Consider the following 23019-nt stretch of genomic DNA (forward strand, 5'->3'; position numbering starts at 1 on the left):
TGCATTAACTGGCTCCTTGATGAATGCCAGGCATATTTCTATGAGTGACACACGCTCCTTTTAAATGAATGGAAAATGCGATTCTCGTCAGAATTTGTGTGTACAGTATGCTCCTTTAAATGATAGAGAATGTAAGTATTATTAAACATTTTCATCTACTGACACACAAATCTTGGCTAGTATTGTATCAGAACGTACTTCACTTCTACCGGTCAATTTTGATTTCGAAAAAATAAACAAAAATATAATCAAAAAAACAAAGTGGTCAAAAAAAAACTAAAACATTTTACTCTCTCCAACTTCTTCCACCAGCCCCTTTTGCAAAAAAACCCAATATAAATGAGATCATAAATACAATTTTAAATATAAACATAATGATAGTAATTGAAAATTAAGTTAACACAAAGATAGTTAAACACAATCTCATCATTATTATTTTATTATTATTATGATTATTATTATTATTATTATTATTGTTTCAAAACGGCTATGACCATGATTGTCAGGGACTTAATTTAATGCTCCACTATATCTTAAGAGTTTGGACATGAATTTTATTACTACCTGCTGGTGAAATCTCCAAACTGCAAATGCAGGAACTGACTTCAGACTTTGCGCTAAGTTAAAACGTGGTATTGAAACGTCTTGGCGCAACGACCAAATTCTTAGGAAAACAGCAAATTGCGCTTTTCACCACTTCATTTACATACAACACACCCAAAGTTTGCACGCCTACACCCACAGAAGTGCAAACACTCCCACCCACGCCCATTTGCACTTTGCACGAGAAGGGTATAGCTGCAGGCATTGGTCCAAAAAGCCCCCTTTTGGAGTTGCCACAACCCCTTTTTGGAGTAACCTGCCCCCTTTTGGAGATTCCATCCCCATTTGGAGGTCTCTGGCCTGCAGCTATACCTACTTGCTTTGCGCTGGCACGAAAATTGCACAGAATTAGCGCTCTCATGAAAATTGGATAAGATGTTTCACATGGTCATAGCACATTGCTCTGCACTTTGCACACTCATGAAAATAGAGCCCCTAATCCATATTGGTATTTTTCCACCTGTTGTCGAAAGTCACCGCAAAAGGGTCCGGTGGAAGAAGTTGGACAGAGCGGAGTTTGTATGATTTTTTCTGACCCCTTATTTTGACTATATTTTCATTTTGTTTGAAGTGTAATTTTAATTTAGAAATATTTTTGGTTAAATTCTTTCATGTTTTAATAAATCATTTAAGTTTTCAAAATTTAAATCGATCAGCAGAAGTGAAGTGCATTCCGATACTATCACTGTTCATACTAGCCATGTTTGTCAGTAGATGAAAATGATTAATAATACTTATATTCTCTATAATTTAATGTAGCCTACATCCATATCCTGAACCATGCATATAAAAGGAGCATATCACTGTCAAAGGAATACCTGACATTCACCAAGGACGCAGTTAATGCATAAAAGAGTTTAATCCATATTTCTATTCTTCCAATTAATTGCAAACAGTCATTTACACTAGCAACTTCTTATAAATGTGCTGTCTTTGTTTGTATCACTGGTGCTTGACAGGGAATGGACCATATTACAGGATTCAGATGGTGGAATAACCGGAGAATAACCTCCGAATTAAATTGCTCTTGACCCAGCCAATTAGTGCTTTGTGTGTGTAATTTCACCAAACCCATTTGTGCCTAGAATTTTTTTTTTTTAATTCCAAAACCTCATGGCCATGCCCATTGACCAAGTGCAGCGCTTATGACTTCAAAACAGGGCTAACACAAATATCTAACACAAATAATATCATTATTTATTCCCATTTATTTTATGGTACAAAAATATTGACTAATCTCTAGGTGTTTGCAGTCAAAAATAAGCTTGTGTGTTTGTTTATACTTGTCATGCAGTTCTTTATTTGAAAAGACAACAATCATTCCATAATCCACAAATAAATACTTTAATTAGGCATTTTACTGTTTGAACATGAAATAAAGCAGAATAATCTTCTTTGTGAACATCAATCTGACCAGTATTTGTTTTGTGCTGCTGTGATTTTGTGATTAACTCTCAGAGTGTCACTGAAGAATATTGCTGCTCTGCAGTCAGAATCATCTTAATTTCGAGAACATTATTACCATTTGATTCGGTTTACAACTATTAAAACAACTAGCCATCCACTGAACAAATCAAAGGTGAAAAAACACATTTTGATACAGATTACACTTTAAGGTTAAAATGAAGGTTCTTAAATTCAGCAAATAACCATTTTCTTATCAAAAACGCTTTTGGCTGTCAAGGGTTCTTGATTTGACTATATGGTTCTTTGGAGCTTTTTGAACATCATGACTGATGACCCACAGCCCTGCTGAAAATAATATCTTAAACCAGCCTAAGCTGGTCTGATGGTGTCAGCTGATCTCCAAGCCTGGTCAGGCTGGTCTGGTTTGCTGGTTTTGGAAGGGTTTTTGGGCATTTGTCAGCTGGTCAGGATGGGAGACCAGCTAGACCATCTTAAACCTGCTAAGACCAGCAAACCAGTTTATTGTGGTTTAATTATTATTTTTTAGCAGGGTGGCACAAATCAAGTAAAATGAATTGTGGAATCAGTCTGTGATCTGTTTAGTGTTTGTCCTTCATATATTTACAAGCATCTGATTCCTCATGATGTTTAAGAGCCTCGTTTAACCAGGCTGGTTAATTGCTAATGGAGTCTTGAGGAAGAAGCATACATAAACCACACACCTGTAATTTACTGCTGTCAGAGTGCTGCATTAACCCTCAGCCCCTCCATACATTAACGATATGTAGAGTAGCACACTCCTCTCTTCTGACATATTGCGTCATGTATATTGACTGATGCTTCTATTTTAGCTTTTACATAACTCCAACATGAGATTGGAGTGCTATGTGTGGCATGCATTATTGAGATCAGAAAACATATTCATATTAAATAAGCATGAGCAATAATAATAAAATCCTGAGTGTTTCATTATTTAATGCATTACTCTAGAATGGCTTATATTATTTTTATAATTTATTTGAAAAAAAAAAAGTTATTGCATATTACTCATAATCAAACAAAGATATTGCCAAAACAAACTGACATCATTGGTTATGATAGATTAATACAACATTCACAAACATTTTACAAGCTGAAATCACACACAAAACCACAGACTGTCATAGATATTCTAATTATAAACCCAGAATTCCTCTAAAAGACAGAATGAACACTATCAGTTCACTATTAAACCAGTGCAGATTTGAATAACAAACATTGCAGAAAAGATCAGTCAACCAGATATTCCTCTGTATCTCATGTAAATGCACTTCCTGTGTAGCGTTTTCTTCTTTATGGTAAACTTATTCATATCTGACAAACACAATACCTAACAGGCAACAATCAGTGTGAAATTAGCACATGGCATACGCATATATCATGTATGAAATGTCTCGGATAAGTCCAGTATGAAACTGTTTTATTGAGTTAAGGTCACTGTGGATCTAATTTGAAGACAAATTTATTCAGTGTGTTTCAGTACACTAAAAGTGCTTTTAAACATTATTTTATTGCTTTAAAAGATCTTTGTATACTGCTGAAAACAGATAATTAGTATGATCTTTGTTATCTGTCGTTGACTGAGCAAGAACTTTAGGTCCCACTTTATATTAGGTGTCTTTAACTACTATGTACTAACATTAAAATACATACAATACAATGTATTTATTGTGTAACTACATGTTGTTCTGCAAATTTCTCACAAGATTCACATTTACTGCTACTGAGGATGAGGTACGGGTAGGTTTAGAACTGGGGTAAGGTTAACAGTGTAACTACAGATGTAATTATATACAGGTCCTCTAAATGTAAGAACAATGCAACAACACGTATGTACATAATAAGTACACTGTATCAAATGCTTAAGTACACAGTAGTTAAAGACACCTGATATAAAGTGACTCCGAACCGCACAGTCTGGAGCATTAGATCAGAAAATTGTGGAATCTCCATTATTTATGTCTTTATGATGGAATTATTCATTTACATATGTCATATTTGACTATGTGAGCTTTCTGTGTGTGCAACATCCTTCTACAACTTTTTTATTTAAATTAGGGGTGCTTTAGTTGGCCTACTTGATATGTTTCCACACTTTTAAGAATACCATTAATCTATAAATTATATTGCTGTTAAGACCTTCAAACTTTTCAAACCTTTAAAACATGCTAAACAAACGTGTGTAACATGCTGTCTTTTCCTTCATGTTTTTTTTTTGTTTTTTGTTTTTCAGGAGATCTGTTATTTTATTTGGCAAAGCTGATGTCTCCATAACCTTTTTTTCAGCATATTTTAAGCTTTTTGTCTTGAATTACTTTGTTGATAACAAGATAAACAAAAATGAACAAATTAAAGAATGTCTTTAAGTTTTAAATGTAGTTTCTCCATCGATGACACATTCACTTTCAGCACTTAGTCATATATTTGATAATATTTTGTTATATATTATGTATTAGTAGGAGAATTTCTTGTATCAATTGTCACATGTTATGACAGTGCTTATCATTGCTCCTGGATTTGCAAACAATCCTCAGTCAGTTGTGTGTTGGGCCGGAGTCACCTCAGCATGATGCTCCAATCAGAATAAGTATCAGACATTGGCCTCCAGAAGTTCCAGGAAGAGTTTGTGCATGGGGACCCGTCCGTCCTGTTTGATGCTGCAGAAGTGCCGCACGGCTATGGCAGAGGTCTGACGGAGGAGCGGAAGGGTCATAATGAGTTTTCCTGCACGACAAGGGTCTTCCCTGTGCCGGGCACACTCGTAATCCAGAAGGGCCTCATGGAGGGTGTCCTGGAGACCCTGAACTGCTTCCATGTCCGCTAAATGCATAGAGTCTGAGAGAGAGAGACAGACAGACAGAGAGAAAAATAGCTCACTATGTTGTTTTTCTGAAATTCTTTATGCTTTTACAGAGACAATGCATAATTTGTGTTATTCCTTGCACTTTTTCTTCAGCCCTGTTATGCAGTGACATTTCTGATCTTTCTGACATCATATTTGAGGAGTGACACCATTAAATTCTTGTTGACCACATTTATGCAGAAGGTAGTTTCTCTTTTCATTATGCTAACACTTATGTTGGCCTCGTCAAACTCAAAATTTGAACTCTGTTATGAGAAAAATTGTAAAATCGCATTTTTTCATCCAAATCAACTTTAATGTAACAGGGTTGCACATATATGTAAATGAATTCCAAACTTAGTGTGACGGGGTTGAAATAATTAATGAGTTAGTAACAATAAATAATTATTGCTGGGGCCTGGGTAGCTCAGTGGTAAAATACGCTGGCTACCACCCCTGGAGTTCGCTAGTTCGAATCCCAGGGTGTGCTGAGTGACTCCAGCCAGGTCTCCTAAGCAACCAAATTGACCCGGTTGCTAGGGAGGGTAGAGTCACATGGGGTAACCTCCTCATGGTCGCTATAATGTGGTTTGTTCTAGGTGGGGCGCATGGTGAATTGAGCGTGGTTGCCGTGGTGGATGCCGTGAAGCCTCCAAACACGCTATGTCTCTGTGGCAACGCGCTCAACAAGCCACGTGATAAGATGCGCGGATTGACTGTCTCAGACGTGGAGGCAACTGGGATTCGTCCTCCGCCACCCGGACTGAGGCGAATCACTATGCGACCATGAGGACTTAGAGCGCATTGGGAATTGGGCATTCCAAATTGGGAGAAAAAGGGGAAAAATCCAAAAAAAAATAAAATAATAATAATTATTGCACTGACATTCCTCCAAAACATTTTGAATGTAACAGAGCGGCATATTTAAGTATATGAATTTGAAATTTAGTGTGAAAGGGTTGAAATAATGTAGCGCTGTAGGGTTAGGCTTAGACTTAGTAACAATAAATAATTATTGCACTGACATTCATCCAAAACATTTTAAATGTAACAGGGTGGCATGTATAAGTTAATGAATTCCAAATGTAGTGTGACAGGGTTGAAATAATGCAGCGCTATTGGGTTAGTCTTAGTAATGATAACTGCTTTTTGCACTGACATGCATCCAAAACATTTAGAATGTAACAGGGTGGCATGTATAAGTAAATAAATTCCAAATGTAGTGTGACAGGGTAGAAATAATGTTGTGCTTTAGGGTTAGGCTTTGTAATGATAAATAATTATTGTAGTGACATTCATCCAAAACATTTAGAATGTAACAGGGTTGCATATTTAAGTATATGAATTTGAAATTTAGTACGACAGGGTTGAAATAATGTAGCGCTTTAGGGTTAGGCTTAGACTTAGTAACAATAAATAATTATTGCACTGACATTCATCCAAAACATTTTGAATGTAACAGGGCGGCATATATAAGTACATAAATTTCAAATTAAGTGCAACAGGGTTGAAATAATGTAGCGCTATAGGGTTTGGATTAGTGTTAGTAAAAATAAATAATGATTGCAATGACATTCATCCAAAATTGTTTTAATGTAACAGGGTTGCATAAGTTAATGAATTCCAAATTTAGTGTGACCGGCTGGAAATAATGCCCTTTAGGGTTAGGTTTAAGGTTAGTAACGATAAAAACTATTGGCACTTTAATAGGCTGCAACCACATATTTAGGATTGGGGTTAACAGTTTTTAAAATTGCCAATTGATAAAACATATTTGTTGACCACTAATCGGAATACTGAGGGGGTTATATGTTCCTCTGTGGTGGTTCCCAAATGTCTATGATAATTTTGGCTGTTACAAAGTTGGGAAAGTAACCTTTTTTAAATTAAATGATAAAAAATTATGTTTATAAACAAACTATTATCCATTGTTTATTTACCTGAGTTGGCAAGAGCGATGGCTTTCAGTGTGACAAACTCTTCTGTTTCCAGTCTCATGGATCTGTACCTGCGAACCAGCTGTAATATGGCCATGTGAAGCTCCAGTAGACCTGCTGATTTGGCCTGTTCAGCATCCATAATGTAATCCTCCGCAAAGACCAGCCTATCCTCGTAGGCCAGCGAACGGAAAGCCACACGTAGGATGAGGATCTCCATCCATGCACTCTGCAGTAGACTCATCTGGTCAGACAGTCCGAGGCTTGAGAAACCTGCAGGAGTGGTTGGTTAACTGATCAGTCATCAGAAATATTGATATTTAAAGGAACAGTTCACCCAACAATGACAATTATGTCATCATCAATTAATCTTAATGTGGTTCCAAACCCGTGATGACTTCTTCCGTGGACCATAAAAGGAGATGTTAGGCAGAATATTAGCCTTAGTCAGCTTGAATATATGCAATTAAAGTCTCCTGAATCTCCGTTTCTATTCCACAGAATAAAGAAAGTCATTTAGGTTTGGAATAACATGAGGGTAAGTAAATAATGACAGATTTTAGATTCTGGGTGAACTATCTCTAAGTAATATTACATGAGTAAAAGTGTTGTTGTTTAGACACAATATGGCCAGTTATTTTGTCTGGTTTTGCTCCGCAAACAAAAATAGTTCCAAAATAATCCAAAGCAGCATCAAGCAAAGCACAGACTTAAAGCCTATCTGAAACCACACGAAAACAGACAAGTGGATTGATCCTAAATAACTACATAAATAGCTAATCAAAATAAATAATTTAATAAATAACAAATAATCTAAATTACTAATCAACTAAATAAACAACTAATCAGCCAAATAATGGAATAAACAACTAATCAGCTAAATAACTACACAAATAATCAAAGTCAATAACTAATTAAATACTAAATCATCTAAATAACTGAATAAATACAGAAATCACCTTAATATAACTAATCAACTAAATAACAACTAATCAGCCAAATAACTAAATAAACAACTAATCAACTAAAGTACATAAATACCAAATCACCTGAGTAACTAATCAGCCAAATAACTAAATAAACAACTAACCACCAAAATAAGTAAATAAATACCAAATCACCTAAGTAACTAATCAACTAAATAAACAATGAATCTGCTAGATAACTACATGCATATTTAATCAAGGTAAATAATGAAATCACAACAACTAATAACCTGAATATCTAAATTAACAGCTAATCACCTAAATAACTACATAATAATTAATCAAGGTAAATAAATAAATAAATACCAAATCACCGAAATAACTAATCAACTAAATAAACTACTAATCAACTATATAAAATAAACAATAAATCACCTTAATAACTGATCAACTCATTAAACAACTAATCAACTTTATAAAATGAACAAAGAATTACCCAAATAACTACATAAATAACTAATCGCGGTAAAAAACTAAAATACTGAACAATATCACCTAAATAACTTAATAAACAACTAATCTGCTAAATAACTAAATTAATAAATAATCAGCTTCATAACACAATAAAAAAAAAAAACTAAAATGCTTTTAATAACTAAAATAAATAAGTGCTTCTGAGATGTATAAGCCTTGAATGAGAAAGATAAAACCCTCCTACTGTAATTTTGGAGCTAATTTTCACAATAATCACACACACACACACACACACACACACACACACACACACATACTAGAAGAGTTTGTAGTACCTCTTCTAGTATGTGTGTGTGTGTGTGTGTGTGTGTGTGTGTGTGTGTGTCTGTGTGTCTGGAGATCAGCATCAATGACAGACAAATCATTCTCTCATTCACATTTCTCTCACACTTAATTAAAACAGCCAGTGATTACTTTGGTGTGGCGAGGGTGGATTCGAATGTATTATTCCACCCATCACTGATGTTTATCAGAGAGCGTAATGACACGTATCTCTTGCTCTTTCCTCCTGAGTGACATTCATTAGCTGATTGGATCTGTGCATTGATCAATTGTGGGTTGAATGAGGCCTTGCTGCCTTTCACGTGGCGCTCTGGAGACGCAACATTATCGACATCTGTGAAATGTGTTAACAGAATCAAAGGGCCCTTGTGACACTCACAACAACACAAACAAAACACCCCTGGAACCATTTAAATCACAAATGTCATCTACTATTGAATCTACTGCTTCAGACAGCAGCCAGAAAGACAATACTGCTGTCAGAGTCACACACTAATGTTTGTTTTTCTATAATGGTGGGGACTTTCCATTAAAGATAGACCAATATATAGGCCAGGCGATTAATCACCCGATATTTGGTCAATTTGAAGTTATCAGCAAAGACCAGTAAGCCTCTGACAGTGCGCATAGTCAATGGATAATCCATCAATTTTAAGTAAATAGTGTGTAAAATAAATGTTCAGCAGATTTGTGGACATATTTTTAGCTGCCATTACGTACAGGCGAAAATCACATGTCTGATCGTCCAGAAAAATTACTGCACACATCTCCTCAGCAAGCCACATGCTTTGGGTATCATTCAAGTCTGTAGCACAAATGGTGCAGTTACATGACAAAGTTTAATACTTAGGGTTAAGAGTTTGTTCAAATCCCAGACACTAAGTATGAGCAATAGTAATAGTGATGCTTGCCTTAGCAAACGGTTTAATCATACCATATAATCAAGTGTCACAGGGAATCTTACACGCACACCTGGTTTGATAGTTTGTTGTGTAAGCATTATTACAGAGGCTACTATCAACACAAAAACAGGTGCTGGCCAGTTCTTCGGGTGTGTGTATGCATGTGTGTGTGTGTGTGTGTGTGTGTGTGTGTGTTAGTTGACATACCAGTGCAGTCTTTGGACAAATTAGTGCACTGGCGTAGAATCTGGGGAGATGGGGGGCACACGTCACCCCCCAATGCTGTGAAGGGGGTGAGTTGTCCCCCCCACCCCCTAATCATGCATCTGTCCTTGTTTATATATTTTTATCAGTGCTGAAAATAATTTCGTATGATATACCTTGCAACTGCGTGGCTGTGAGTCTGTCATATTGAGGCAAAATCTGAAGTCCCCCCTCCGTTGTACGAGTTGGTATCGCCCAACTAGACGGCGGTGTCACGTGGTACCTGTTACTTTTCTCAACGCTGGCTAGGATGCATAAACTCACAGTCGTTTATTATTACTGGATGAGGATTTTTTTAAATGCTTTTATAGATAATGCTGAGGCGGTTTCATTGACGGGTATGAATCCTTGCAATTATCAGTTTTTATTAAAAATAACTATCCAGTGTAAAATGTCTCCAAATAGATGTAAAGCATTCTTAGATTTAAATGCAGATGAATGGAGGATTCGGTTTTCAAGCGTCAAGCGCCCCCTGCAGGAATAAAACTCACAAGACAGTCAGTGGCTGACAATGGGCAATTTCGGTCTATAGGTTTGTTACCCACACAAAACTTTCGTATGAATTTAGAAAACATGAAATATATCACATGAGTCATATGTGGAGTCAGTGAAAATGTTAAAGGCGTCCATAGTAATTATCAGTTGTTTTCATGGTGAGGAAAGCAGACAGGCATTTCGGATGAGCAGGTAAGAATTGTAATTTTCTGAAAGGATCATTTTTTTTTCTGAAACATTAACCCTAATGCTTTTTCTGAATGTTTGATATGATACAGTGTATAAATATTTAAGAGTATGCATTGAATTAGGGATGACTGGATTATACAGTTTTACTATTAACCGAAATTAAAAATATCACAGTTAATTTAACTGTAAGAATTTAGAATCCACGGTTAAAAACTGTGAAATGCTTTATTTACACGTGGCAAAAATATTATATATAATGTATAAATATATAATACAAAAGAGTTTTTCTTAAGATTTTGTAAGCCTAAATGGGAAAATTCTGTGTGGGTACTGGAGCTGTTGCTATGGTTACGGACGGTGGCCGCGTGGTGCTTTAATGGCCATGTATCGCGTGAAACTGAAGCTTAAACACACAAATTCCAAAATATAACAGAGGAATTCAATCTACCAGATTAATATCCATCAAAAAAGCGACTTAAACCGGCTGTTTGGCAGCATATAAATGACTGACTGAAGACGACGGATGTAAATTATGCAGACAGAAGTCCTAGAAAGAAACACATTCTACAAATGGGACAGGATGCTCCATTAGTCGTCCCACAACAAACTAGTAAGTTTAATATTTTTAGCTGTGTTGATTTTAAAGTGATGAATTAAATATGCCACTTTTTGTAATGTTTAAGCGTGCTGACAGCGTGCGGTGCATTTGCGTGTAGTTACTATCATTGAGTAAACTTTGAAAAGTTGCAACTTCGTCCTCATTATTAAAGCATTGTTTCTGTACAAATTCGTCGCGTTCAACAATAAATGTCAATTTTAGTCATTATCAGACTTTAAATTACCTCCTAATTATTACTTCCTATTTTTTTGTGTGTGTGTGTGTGTGTGTGTGTATTTATCAGTTTTCTTTTTATAGGGCCAAGAAACATGAAATATATCCCCAAAATATCCCCAAGAAATACGTCCACTTAGATGTTTAGACAATTGTAATGTGATATGCATTTTTTGCATCAGTGCTGTTGCATAATAAGAAAATGTGCATATAATTGTAAAAACTTTTAACTGCGATTTTTTTCTCAGATGGTATTCTTACCATTCAAAAACTCACACCGTGGCATCTCTACATTGAATATACTTTTTTATTTATCTGTGCATTAATTTGAACTGCATTGTGTAATGTGTTGTAATAAAACATTACAACCCACCCCCTGGCCGGTGTCACAGAATGTATGTATGCATGTGTGCTGTAAGTGTCCAGCTGATCCCCACCCCCTTTCAGGTGTTTCCCAAAACACAAACGCACATCAGAACTAACAGCAACTTATGCCTCTGTATCCAAAACAGAGAGAAGATAGCTAGATAAACATGTGTGTGTACCTGGTATATGTTTGGCCCAGCTGATGTTCAGCACTAACTCTCGGTCAGCAAGGTCACACAGTGTCGTCAAAACTTTGATGTCACTGTCAGGGAGGGCGGGATCAGGCATGGCACACACCCTCTCTGGCTCCGCCCCCAACAAGAGAGTCACCACTTTATTCTCTTCTTGACCGCTGCAGGATGCTGAGAGAGAGAAGAGAATTAACCAATTCCTGCTTATAAAAACGGATGAAACTGAGATTCTAACTAGCCTTTTCCATAAAATCAATGTCATTTTTCCGTAAAGAGGTCATGGGGCCCTATTTTAAAAGCGCTAGCGCTAAGTGCTAAGTCATATGCACAAAGTCAATGGGAACGGCGATGAAGTTTTGGTATTTCGCGCAAGCATGTGTTATGTCTAGGCACAAGTGGGTTTGGATAATTGCACGTGCAAAGCGCTAATGGGCTGGGTCAAGTGCAAAGTCATTCGTTTTTGCTTTTAAAATTACATTTATTTATTGAATCAAAAAAATTTAACAAAAAATATTTCTAAATTTAAATTACACCTTAAACGAAACATGTAATAAAAATAACGAAGTGGTCAAAAAATCATATATAACCACCTGTAAAATTCAAACATTTTACTCTCTCCAACTTCTTCCACCGACCTCTTTTGCAGTGACTTAAAAATCACTCTACGACAAGAGGCATAAAAATATTAATATAAATTAGATCATAAATACAACCCTAAATATAAACATCATCATAATAATAATAATAGGGCTGGGTATCGATACAGATTTCCCGATTTGATTCGATTCCGATTCACAAGCTCTCGATTCGATTCGATTCATATGGGTATATTTCAGTTATAATGTCCCTTTTGCTTACATATGAAATAAATGATCTACCAGCAAATTCTGTGACTTATACAGGGGACCTTCTAACTAGGTACAATATGAAATTATTAATTTTACTTATTATATATTAAATGGGTTTAGTTTTAATAGTTAATAGTTTTTCATCATTTTGGTCACATTTTAGCTTTTTAAAAATGAACAAATCAATGTATTTAAACAATAAATATAATATTATATTGCATATATTCAATTTTGTTCAATCTTTATTGTTTAATTGCATCATGTGTACTATTTACAGGTATTTACATTGATTTGTGCTAAAAAAAACGGTACCGTCTCTTTAAGGGAATCCTGCATTTTGGTATAGAGCGTCTGTAAATGAGCACATGTTAATGAGAGCCTGATTACAATTAAACGTTTCTTTTTTTGTTGTTTATGATCAACAACTGACATTGTCATTATTCAATGACAAATGGTTCACGTGTATCTCGTCTTTGGACACACATTAAACAGACCAACTTTTACTCTCAACATGTAGTGAAAGGATCTCGCTGCTGAATACTCCTCCACTCTACTACACAATAACTGGTGAGTGAAATCTAAACATTTACTAGCCAGTTGCCAAATATACATTTTTAGCTGCATAGTGAAAAATTTGGTTGACTTGTAGTGGAGGGTTATGCAAAGAGTAAAGATCGATCTTGGGATTTAAGAATCAATATCGAGATCATTCAAATAAAGATCGCTATGCATCAGAAAACCGTTATTTTTACCCACGCCTAATAATAATAATAATTGAAAAATAAACCATGACCTCTAGAAAGTTTAACTCAAATCTCATGACATTTTTGTTTCATAAAACGGCTACAACAGTGATTGTCAGGGACATTATTTGATTCATTAACATACAATACACCCACAGTTTGCACGCGTGCACCCACAGATAGCGCAAACACTCCCACTCACACCCACTTGCACTTTGCACTGGCACAAAAATGAGATAAGACGTTGCGCATGGTTGTTGCGCTGCACCTAGGGCGGTCACAAAAATAAAGCCCCATGTGTGAACAGGACCAGTTGGGAAATACCAGTAAATCTGCTCTGGCAATTTCACATAAAGTTTCATTTTGATACGATGTGTGAACAAAGCCGTAAGATAAATTATAACATACAAGCTCAGGACACGTTAATGAGAGAAGTTTGCTTTGGGCCAGTCTCAAAGTTCTAATGGATATGACACAATTACTCCACGCCGTTTAACGTCTGTGACTCGGGAGTCACAAAATGTTGTCTGATTGGACAGATAGTGAAACCTAAGTGCTTCTCTCTTAATCCAAGTAGATGAAGAAATTTTTCGACGGCTTACAGAAACAATAAGCGATTCTGTTACTTATTATAAAATAACTAGCCTCCTTCAGAAACGGGGAACCAAAAGCCTTTTTGGTGAATGACATCAGAGAGTTTAATGGCATTTTGGTGCTGTTGTGGGAACCGTAGTGAAATGGATAAAAGATGGAAAGCCAAGCAGATGTGGTACATTTACCAGAAAAGGCAATCCAACTATTTTACTGCAGTTTAACAAGTTTTGTGTGTGAAAATGGCTACTGAGACAGATTTAATGATGTTTTCATTCTCACATAGTTTTCGGTGAGGTAGTTGTTCACTGAGGTAAATGCTGGAATCTGAGTCCATTCTCCTTTTATATTTCTGCCGTCCTCCTCGCACCCTGTCCGAACGCACACCTACACACACAATAAAGACATTTCCGTGATGAAAAAATTTAATTTGATGAAAACTGTTCATTAGACATAAACAAAAGTGAACTGTATTAAAAGGTGAAGTGTTTCTGGCGCCACTGGTGTCACCAAACGAAATGGCAAAAATAACGATTGTTCTCAAAAAGGTTTTCCCTGAACACTCCCACCGTCAGACATTGGTCAAAAAAACAGATACTCACTCAACATTTGTTGAGACATTGTTGCTATGTCAGGCTGGTTGGAATGCTCAAACAAACAGAGCAATGTTTTGAAAGTGAGTGTTGATACTCTTCAGGGGAACCAACATACAAATGGCTTACATATAATTGTCTCTGCATATTAAGCTGGGATTTAAACATAAAAAATGACACACATCAGCTTTAAATACAGAGTTGATTTAATAGCCATAATGAAAAATGAAACAGCTTTTTCTGTTATTATATGCAATTGAACATCTTGAACAAGCAGGTGCACTGCACACTAATGTAACACTCTCTCCCAGTTTGCTGACTGCTTCAGTTTTATCTGAGTATGAATAATATTTTTATGGGGAATTTCTCTGGGCTGTACGTGTTTGTGTGTGAAACTTTTAGTATACACCTGCATTTTGCAGAACCGCTTGATATCACAAAACAAATCCATGTTTGTGTTTAATCACAAACACTTTTATACCAAAGCAACTCAACAACAACCTATTTAGAGTGTCATTTATATTATATATATATTACACTTCATGTAGTGTGTGTCAACAATTTCATAACACACTGGGATGAATCTCACAAAACCTGTCAAGAACATGTCTGGGACATATTTACAAATAAAAAGAAAGAAAGAAAAACTGTATTATGCTTAATGAAAATGAAGCATACGTATTTAAGGAATATTACATTTTATTTTATTTTATTTTTTGCATTGCGACATCATTTTCATGACAATTTGCCCCTAATCTCTCATTACCTTAAGGTGAAAAAAAAAAAAAAAAAAATAATAATAATAATTTAGTACTGTAATGCAAATAAAAAAAATACATGATATAAAACAAAATAATGATATAGTATAAAGTTTTTATACATCATGATAGATTTCATATACAGCTTTAAAATGCTGTGTTTAAATAAAAACATGTATAAAATGTTAAAATGTAAAATTTTTAAGTAAAACTTAATTTTAATACTTTGATATAGTGAAATAATATATTGAGAATCTCCACTGCGAATAATATTAATTACAAAAAATAAAAATAATTAAAGTTAAACATCTGGTTATGAGAACTGAGGAGGGGGTCATGAAAATAATGTTGCAACTCATTTTCTAAATGCAAAATAGAATTTCTCTTTTTTTCTTTTGATTTTGAGGTGAAATGTGATCTGGAAACACACATGCTCACCTTCACGCAGCATTCCCACAGAGAGACACTTGGTGAAGCGACACGCCTGACAGGACTTCCTCCTTTTCTTAGTGATCTCACAATCCCTGTTGACCGAACAACTGTACTCTATATTCCCTGAGAGAAAGACACAGAGACATACACATTTACCTAAATGGGGACAAACAATGGACATCTATTGTTTTAAAATGAACCCAAACCCCAAACCTACCCCTAAAAAAATAACTTAATGCATTTGTATAATAAATTAAAAAAAAAACATGATTTACTTTATTTATCTTTGAGGACCCCAAAGGGAGGTTTTAGCAGATTTTTCTCACTTCTGAGGACAACTTTGTCACCAAAGTATAGCTAAGTAAACACAAATACTTTTCCTCTCTGCCACTAACTAGCCAGATGGCAGTCTTTGTTTAACCTCTGACCCCTGGCAGACTGATCACTGTGGTTACATCATTATCCAGTGTAATACAGACATGTAATCAGTGCTTAGAAACCACAAGAGCTCATCTACAGACAGAGACATTATAAGGGGAGAAGAAAGATCACTAATAAAAAAATTAATTGGAAAAATCGCAACATTAGTAAAAGAAGAGCCGCCTTTCAGGTAATCGGGTCAATCGCTTAGGGTTTGTTGAAATCTCTTACCCCAAGTATAAGCAATAGCAATACTGATGCTTGCCTTAACAAATATCACTTTAAATACAACAAAATGGTCCAAAGAAGTCTTTGGTTGAGCTTTCAAACTCAAGCAAGTAGCACATTTCTGCTCAAGTTCAAGTAGAAGTGACACTTCAGGACGAGCTTTGACCAGATTCGTAGATAAATCTTACCCAACTGGTTAAAAACTGGCCTGATTCATACTGATGCAATATTACACACCTTTAATACTGTCAGCACGGCATGACGTGAAATCAACGGTTGCAACTTTACCAAAAGCCCCAGGAAGTCGCTCTCTGGGTGAAAGGTGACCACTAAACAATACATGACTAAAACAAACTTTATGACATGCAAGTTACATTTTTTAATTTTACTTGTTGTAAGTGCACAAATCTTTTTTCATTTTACTTTCTATTTACTTTAAAGGTGGATTGTGTAATTTCTGCACCACTAGCATCACCAAATGGAATAACGCTTGTTTTCAAACAGGTTTCCCAAACATTACATTCTCTACAATTGGTTGGACAAACAGAGAGTCCCACCCCAAACTCATTGGCTGAACCAAAATTGTTGTTTTGGACTGATCAAACAAACAAAAACAGTTGATAGCCAAAGTCACATTGTATACATTCTTCGGAAAAATCAACCCACAGTACATATGGCTTCCAACAATTATGTCTCTTGATATTAAGCGGGGGGTTGTATTTGCTTGTTTGTTTATTGAGAACAATTAAGAAACTAACACAGACAGACAGAGAGACATAGTCTGGATAGTGTCCTAACCTTGAATGGTGCGTTTGAAGAATGCTTTGCAGGCCTCGCAGGAAGCCACTCCATAGTGGAATCCGGATGCAACGTCTCCACACACTAGACACAGGCGTTTGGGACCTGAGTTCAAACTGTATTCACACTTCATTTGCGATTTCTCCAGCAGCCTGCGGGGGTCGCCAGAAGGCCTCAACATTGCCCCGGCCGTAGGGTATGGAGCGGGAGAGTCCATACCTGTTTGGTTCATTTTAATAACTGAACTGTAGCTGCTCCCTGTGTCCGACGATGCCCCAGGACTGTGCTGGGTCAGACTGTCCGACAGGGAGCCGGGGCTTGATGGTTCTGCCTTGATGTAGGCAGGGCGGTGAGTGTTGATTGACATCGTGTCAAGGATGCTTAGAAAGCAAAAGAGAACTTTGAGAACCAAGAAACAGGGACAGTTTGTAAATTTAATGTGCAGCTTTCTCTTTATTACAGCCTTTTGAAATTTCTAATATACACTGTAAAAAAAACTGTTTTGTTTTTTATTTAATAAATTGAAAAATACTAGTAATCAAGTTAATTTCCTAAATGTTACAGCACATAAATTATATATATATATATATATATATATATATATATATATATATATATATATATATATATATATATATATATATATATATATATTAAAGATTTAAAGAGGTCAAGTCATGAGGAATCAAATTTTCCTTGATATTTTGACATATAAGAGGTCATTCTACTCTAAAAACATACTGTAAACTTCAGAACTAAAATCTTAATCCCCAGTGCAATAAAAGCATTCATTTAAACCAAGCTGCAAAAACACAGCGTTCTCTACTTCCACGACTTCCCTACATCATTTGGGGGCCCATTAATTCATGACTGCAGTGAAAAAAACATCAACGCCTACTTTACATCATCGCACCCTTGGCCCCACCCACTGGTGCTCAGTTCGTACTCAGAGAGAGAGAGAGCAGGACAGACAGACAGACAGACAGTGTTCCTAAATATTCCTGAACACAAACATTTTTTTTAAAAATTATTTTTGTATGTAAATATGCACTAGACAGACATCTTTGACCGTTGCCATGTATTTCACGGCACTTTTTAAAGACAGTCAAGTCAGAACTCTAAAAAGGAAAACTTGTTTCATTCAGCTGCATCTTGTTTTTTTGAGCTCAAACGTGCCCAGGATGTGTGCAGCCCATCTGCGCTATTTTTAATGGGTGCTGTATGTAAACATGCACTAGATGGACATCTCTGACCATTTTGATGCATTTCCGGCGATGTGTGCATCAGTGCAGGATGATACTGGAAACTGGATGTGTGTACGTCTTGTTCAACGTGCTTTGGACTATATGTGTGCATCATGTGAATGTGTCTTCAGGGTATTTCAGTGTAGATTGTATGTTTTTTAGGCTCATATCAGCATACATTTCCTGTGAACAGTCATAATACGATTCAAGCTTTGCAAAGGAGCTGTTATTGAAGGATGGGGGCAGTTAAAAAATCACTTGGACCCGATCGAAAAACCATAAGTTTACCATTCCATTCATAAATATTACAAATGTCATGACTGTTTGATAGTTTATGGCGCTGTCGCACTTACAGTAAGAGAGCAGTCTAATATATTCGGATGCAATGTTTTGGATGTGCGTTATGTGTAAAAACTGAAATTTAGTTTTATAATGTTGTGGAGCTTGTTCATTCTTTTCGGACTGAGTTTCAAATATGGCTGTATTTGAGGGGCTGCATGATGTTAGCCAATCATAACAGTGGGCATTCTTAGGTTTTAAGGAGGCTCTTAGGCCAAAATGGAGCTTTTCAGACAGAGGGTCAGAGACAGGGTGAAAAATTATCATATATTACTAAATTATGACTCTTTAGGTAAAAAAAAAAAAAAAAAAACTACAGTAAAATATTGTAAAAATGTAAGCATTTTAGCAGTAAAAAATATGAATTAAATGATAATTTACAGGTAAAAACTGTATTATGCTATATTAAGCAATTTTTACATACACTTTTAATACATACACTTTTACAGTAAAATGTTGTTAAAAATATGTTTTTTTGAAAGTTCATCTTAAATTTCATGCTGTTCCTAATAAGATATTGTATGGCATGAGAAGACTTCTAATGCACAAATCGTATGGACCACTTTTATGATACTTTAATGGTGCTTTAATGATGCTTTTGTGTCCCGGTAAAACTTGAAAGCTTCAGTCTTCATTCTTTGAAAGTGCAAAAGCGTGACCAGTACTTTCTTCAAAGTTTGTCCATTGGTGATCCATAGGAGAAAGAAAGTCATACGTGTTTGGAACAACATGAGAGTGAGTAAATAATAGTTAGGAGAACTATTCCTTCCTAATGATACACAGGCTATAGGGTTCAAAAATGTTAAATAAAGGCACAATAATGCCATCCTGCAATGCCTTCAACACTGTTACCATATTTTTATTATACAAAATATCTAGCAACCAGAGCTGCCATTTTATTTGACTGTAAATTTAACATGATTTCTTTTTTTTTTTTTTTGCAGCACATGAAAAACTGAAATTAGGTGCTATCTGACAGAATGGCAAATTTGTGGTTTTCCTTTTCATCAGCACAACTTCATATTTCCCACAATGTCAGACTTCAGTGAATGTTTACAGTACACACACCACCTGAACACACCTGTTCTATCACTCTATTGCATTATCTTCCTTTATAGCACACATACACATACAAACACCCTGTGTGGAGCGGCAAGTAACGTGATTTTAAAGCCCATCAGGGTTTTTGTCTGGGATCCAGAGGAATTATCTGTGACTCTATCACCGGCTCTCAAATCCTATTGCTGTAAGACGGATGGAGAATGTTGCCAAAATCTCTCTTAGATGCATGTGCTTATTCTCTCTGCATGAATTCTTGTGTAAATATACAGTAGGACGTGCGACTTTTGAATGAGTTTCGAGTCATGTCTGTTTAATTAGTTGGAACGGTGGAATTTGAATTTTGAATCAAAATTTCTAGATTCTTTCAGAGTGAAGTGTACATAAAACTTTCAATACAGAAACCACATTTATTTAATTACTCTTAAAAATAAAGCACCTTCAGCAAATAACTTATCTATCTGTATATCTATCTATCTATCTATCTATCTACCTATCTATCTATCTGTCTGTCTATGTATCTATCTATCTGTCTGTCTGTCTGTCTATGTATCTATCTATCTATCTATCTGTCTATCTATGTATCTATCTATCTGTCTATCTATATGTCTGTCTGTCTGTCTATCTATCTATCTGTCTGTCTATCTGTCTATCTATCTGTCTATCTATCTATCTATCATGTCTGTCTGTCTGTCTGTCTGTCTATCTGTCTATCTATCATGTCTGTCTGTCTGTCTGTCTGTCTGTCTGTCTATCTATCTATCTATCTATCTATCTATCTATCTATCTATCTGTCTGTCTGTCTGTCTATCTATCTATCTATCTATCTATCTATCTGTCTGTCTGTCTGTCTGTCTATCTATCTGTCTATCTATTTGTCTATCTATGTATCTATCTATCTATCTATCTATATATCTGTCTGCCTGCCTGCCTGCCTGTCTGTCTGTCTGTCAATCTATCTATCTATCTGTCTATCTATTTCTCTTCTTGAAATATATTTGATTTCATGAGCAAATAGCCTACATAAAGTTTATCCTCCATCACATTTCAATATGCACCTCTTATTATCTGAATAAATCTGCACAAATACCATAGTTTCCACCAAAAAACTATAGTTATTATTGCTACTATAAAATCATATTAAAATAGGATAAAAAATAAATAAATAAATAAATAAAAACAGTGCAAGAAGCTTCAAAACTATTTAACTTTTTTTTATTTATTTTTTATTTTTTTTATGGTGGAAACTATTGTTACCATTGTTACATTTGTGTAAGGCTGCCTCTTGACAGAGAATTGCAATAAATAAATTGAAACAAAAGTATTTCCATTCCACATATAGAAATACAGGAATACATATTAAAGCGCAATTATCACCATATGAAGTTTCTTACTTGTTCTGTTCAGAAGAGAAGGAAAACGATTCCGGATGATAAAACTGCAGTAGATCCATTAGACGGCCCAGAATGAAACTACAGCTTGAGAAATAACTTCTGGAATTATAAAAACTAAATATCTCAAATGTTTTCTTCTGTATTATTGTATGGATGCTCGTCTGTTCTCTGCGTCTCTTCGCTGTATTTCTGCAGCTGCAGCACAGACGCTAAAAGACTCCGTCAAGGCTTCTAATGAATATTAAATAAGCGTTTTGTATTATTCCCGCTCTTTAAGCTGACGCAGTAGGATAATCGACCAATGGGAGCGCACTTCTCTTAATATTCATAAGCGTCGCGCAGGTGAGCGCGAGATATTGATGGCGCTTCAGGCTGACCGAAAAATGAAAGACGGGAAGGTGATAAAGAGATAACTCTGGACGCCAGCGATACGATACAAACATAAAATGTAAAATTAAAATTAAATGTAAATTTAAGTCGTTATGATCAACCAAACTGAAACCTAATCGACATAAGTATAAATTAATTAATTAATTAAAAAAGTACAATGTTAATACGATTTTATTTTATTTAGTTTTATTACCATGAGATTCTATGAAGTACCTTGGAGTTGGAATACTTCTACTGTGTTAATACTGTAATTATTTACAAATATTTTACACCAATTTCTGTTCTACAATTCCATTTATACTTGTTATAATTTCTGGTGAACATTTTTAATTGCAATTCTGACTATTCAAATCACTATCTACTCTTAAATATGTAATTTTTAACATCTGAGTTTTTACTGATAATGTTTATTTTATTTAAAGTGCTCCTATTCTGATTCCTGATTTCTCAAATATTCCAGGCTCACTTTTCTTAAATTTGACCACTAAAAATTCAAATTGAAAATCTCGCTAAATGGGTTCTGACCAGTGTTGGGTAAGTTACTCTAAAAAAGTAATTAATTACTAACTACTTATTACATCTTCTACAGTGATATTAGATTACTGTATTAATTACTCTGTCTGAAAAGTAATTAATTACTTTCTAAAACTCTTATCATCCTCGACCAGATGAAAATACAAGGATAGACATGAAACTGTCCTTTTAATTCTTTCAAATAACTCACATAAAATCAAATCAATTATTCATGAACCGGCCAAAGAATTTAAGGGGGCAGCGTTAAATTAGAAAACATATTTTAACATTAGATTTTAAATTTATATTTTAAATTCACTATTGTTTTATATAGAATTGTTCTATAGTCTATACAGTAATTAACGCAATTACATCAGAAGTATCTGTAATTAAATTACTGAAAAGTTAAGAGTAATCCCTTACTTTACTTTTTTCAATGTAATTTAATTACAGTAATTGCTTAGTAATGCATTACACCCAATACTGGTTCTGACTATTCAAGAAATGAGGGGCAACTGTTACAAGTTGGCCCCAAGTTTTTCCTTAGTGCTATCTGAACACACATTCTCATCATCAAAATGATGAACACAGACATTTTCCTTGTGACATTAATGCCCCATACCTTTACACAGTTAATTAATGCTCAGCAAACTATTAAGAAACAATGAGGTTTGTATGTGAAATCATGCGTAGCTGTGTGTTTGAAAGGCTCCATTATGCAACAGGTAAACAGACGCTATTTTCAGTGGTATTACTGGGCAAAGTCTCTGTACACTTGAGCGCTGAAAGCAAACACTCACCGATCTTCAAACAAAGAGAGATCATGATGCTCTCTGTGTATAACACTGACATTTACCTGA

The 23019-nt window shown here is 35.3% G+C and overlaps 1 protein-coding gene across 1 annotated transcript; it reads right to left on the minus strand.

Moving 5' to 3' along the window:
- Positions 1–1905: 1905 nt before the first annotated feature.
- LOC127409671 (estrogen-related receptor gamma-like) lies at positions 1906–21459 on the minus strand. Its single transcript, XM_051644404.1, has 7 exons — positions 21257–21459; positions 17221–17600; positions 15781–15897; positions 14274–14378; positions 11798–11980; positions 6832–7101; positions 1906–4884 (listed from the first exon to the last, which is right to left on the minus strand). Exons 1-7 carry the CDS (start codon positions 21313–21315, stop codon positions 4640–4642), a joined length of 1359 nt encoding a protein of 452 aa, XP_051500364.1. The 5' UTR covers positions 21316–21459; the 3' UTR covers positions 1906–4639.
- Between the last annotated feature and the right edge of the window lie 1560 nt (positions 21460–23019).

Source organism: Myxocyprinus asiaticus, chromosome 19 (assembly GCF_019703515.2).
Source record: "Myxocyprinus asiaticus isolate MX2 ecotype Aquarium Trade chromosome 19, UBuf_Myxa_2, whole genome shotgun sequence".
In the NCBI taxonomy this organism is placed as follows: domain Eukaryota; kingdom Metazoa; phylum Chordata; class Actinopteri; order Cypriniformes; family Catostomidae; genus Myxocyprinus; species Myxocyprinus asiaticus.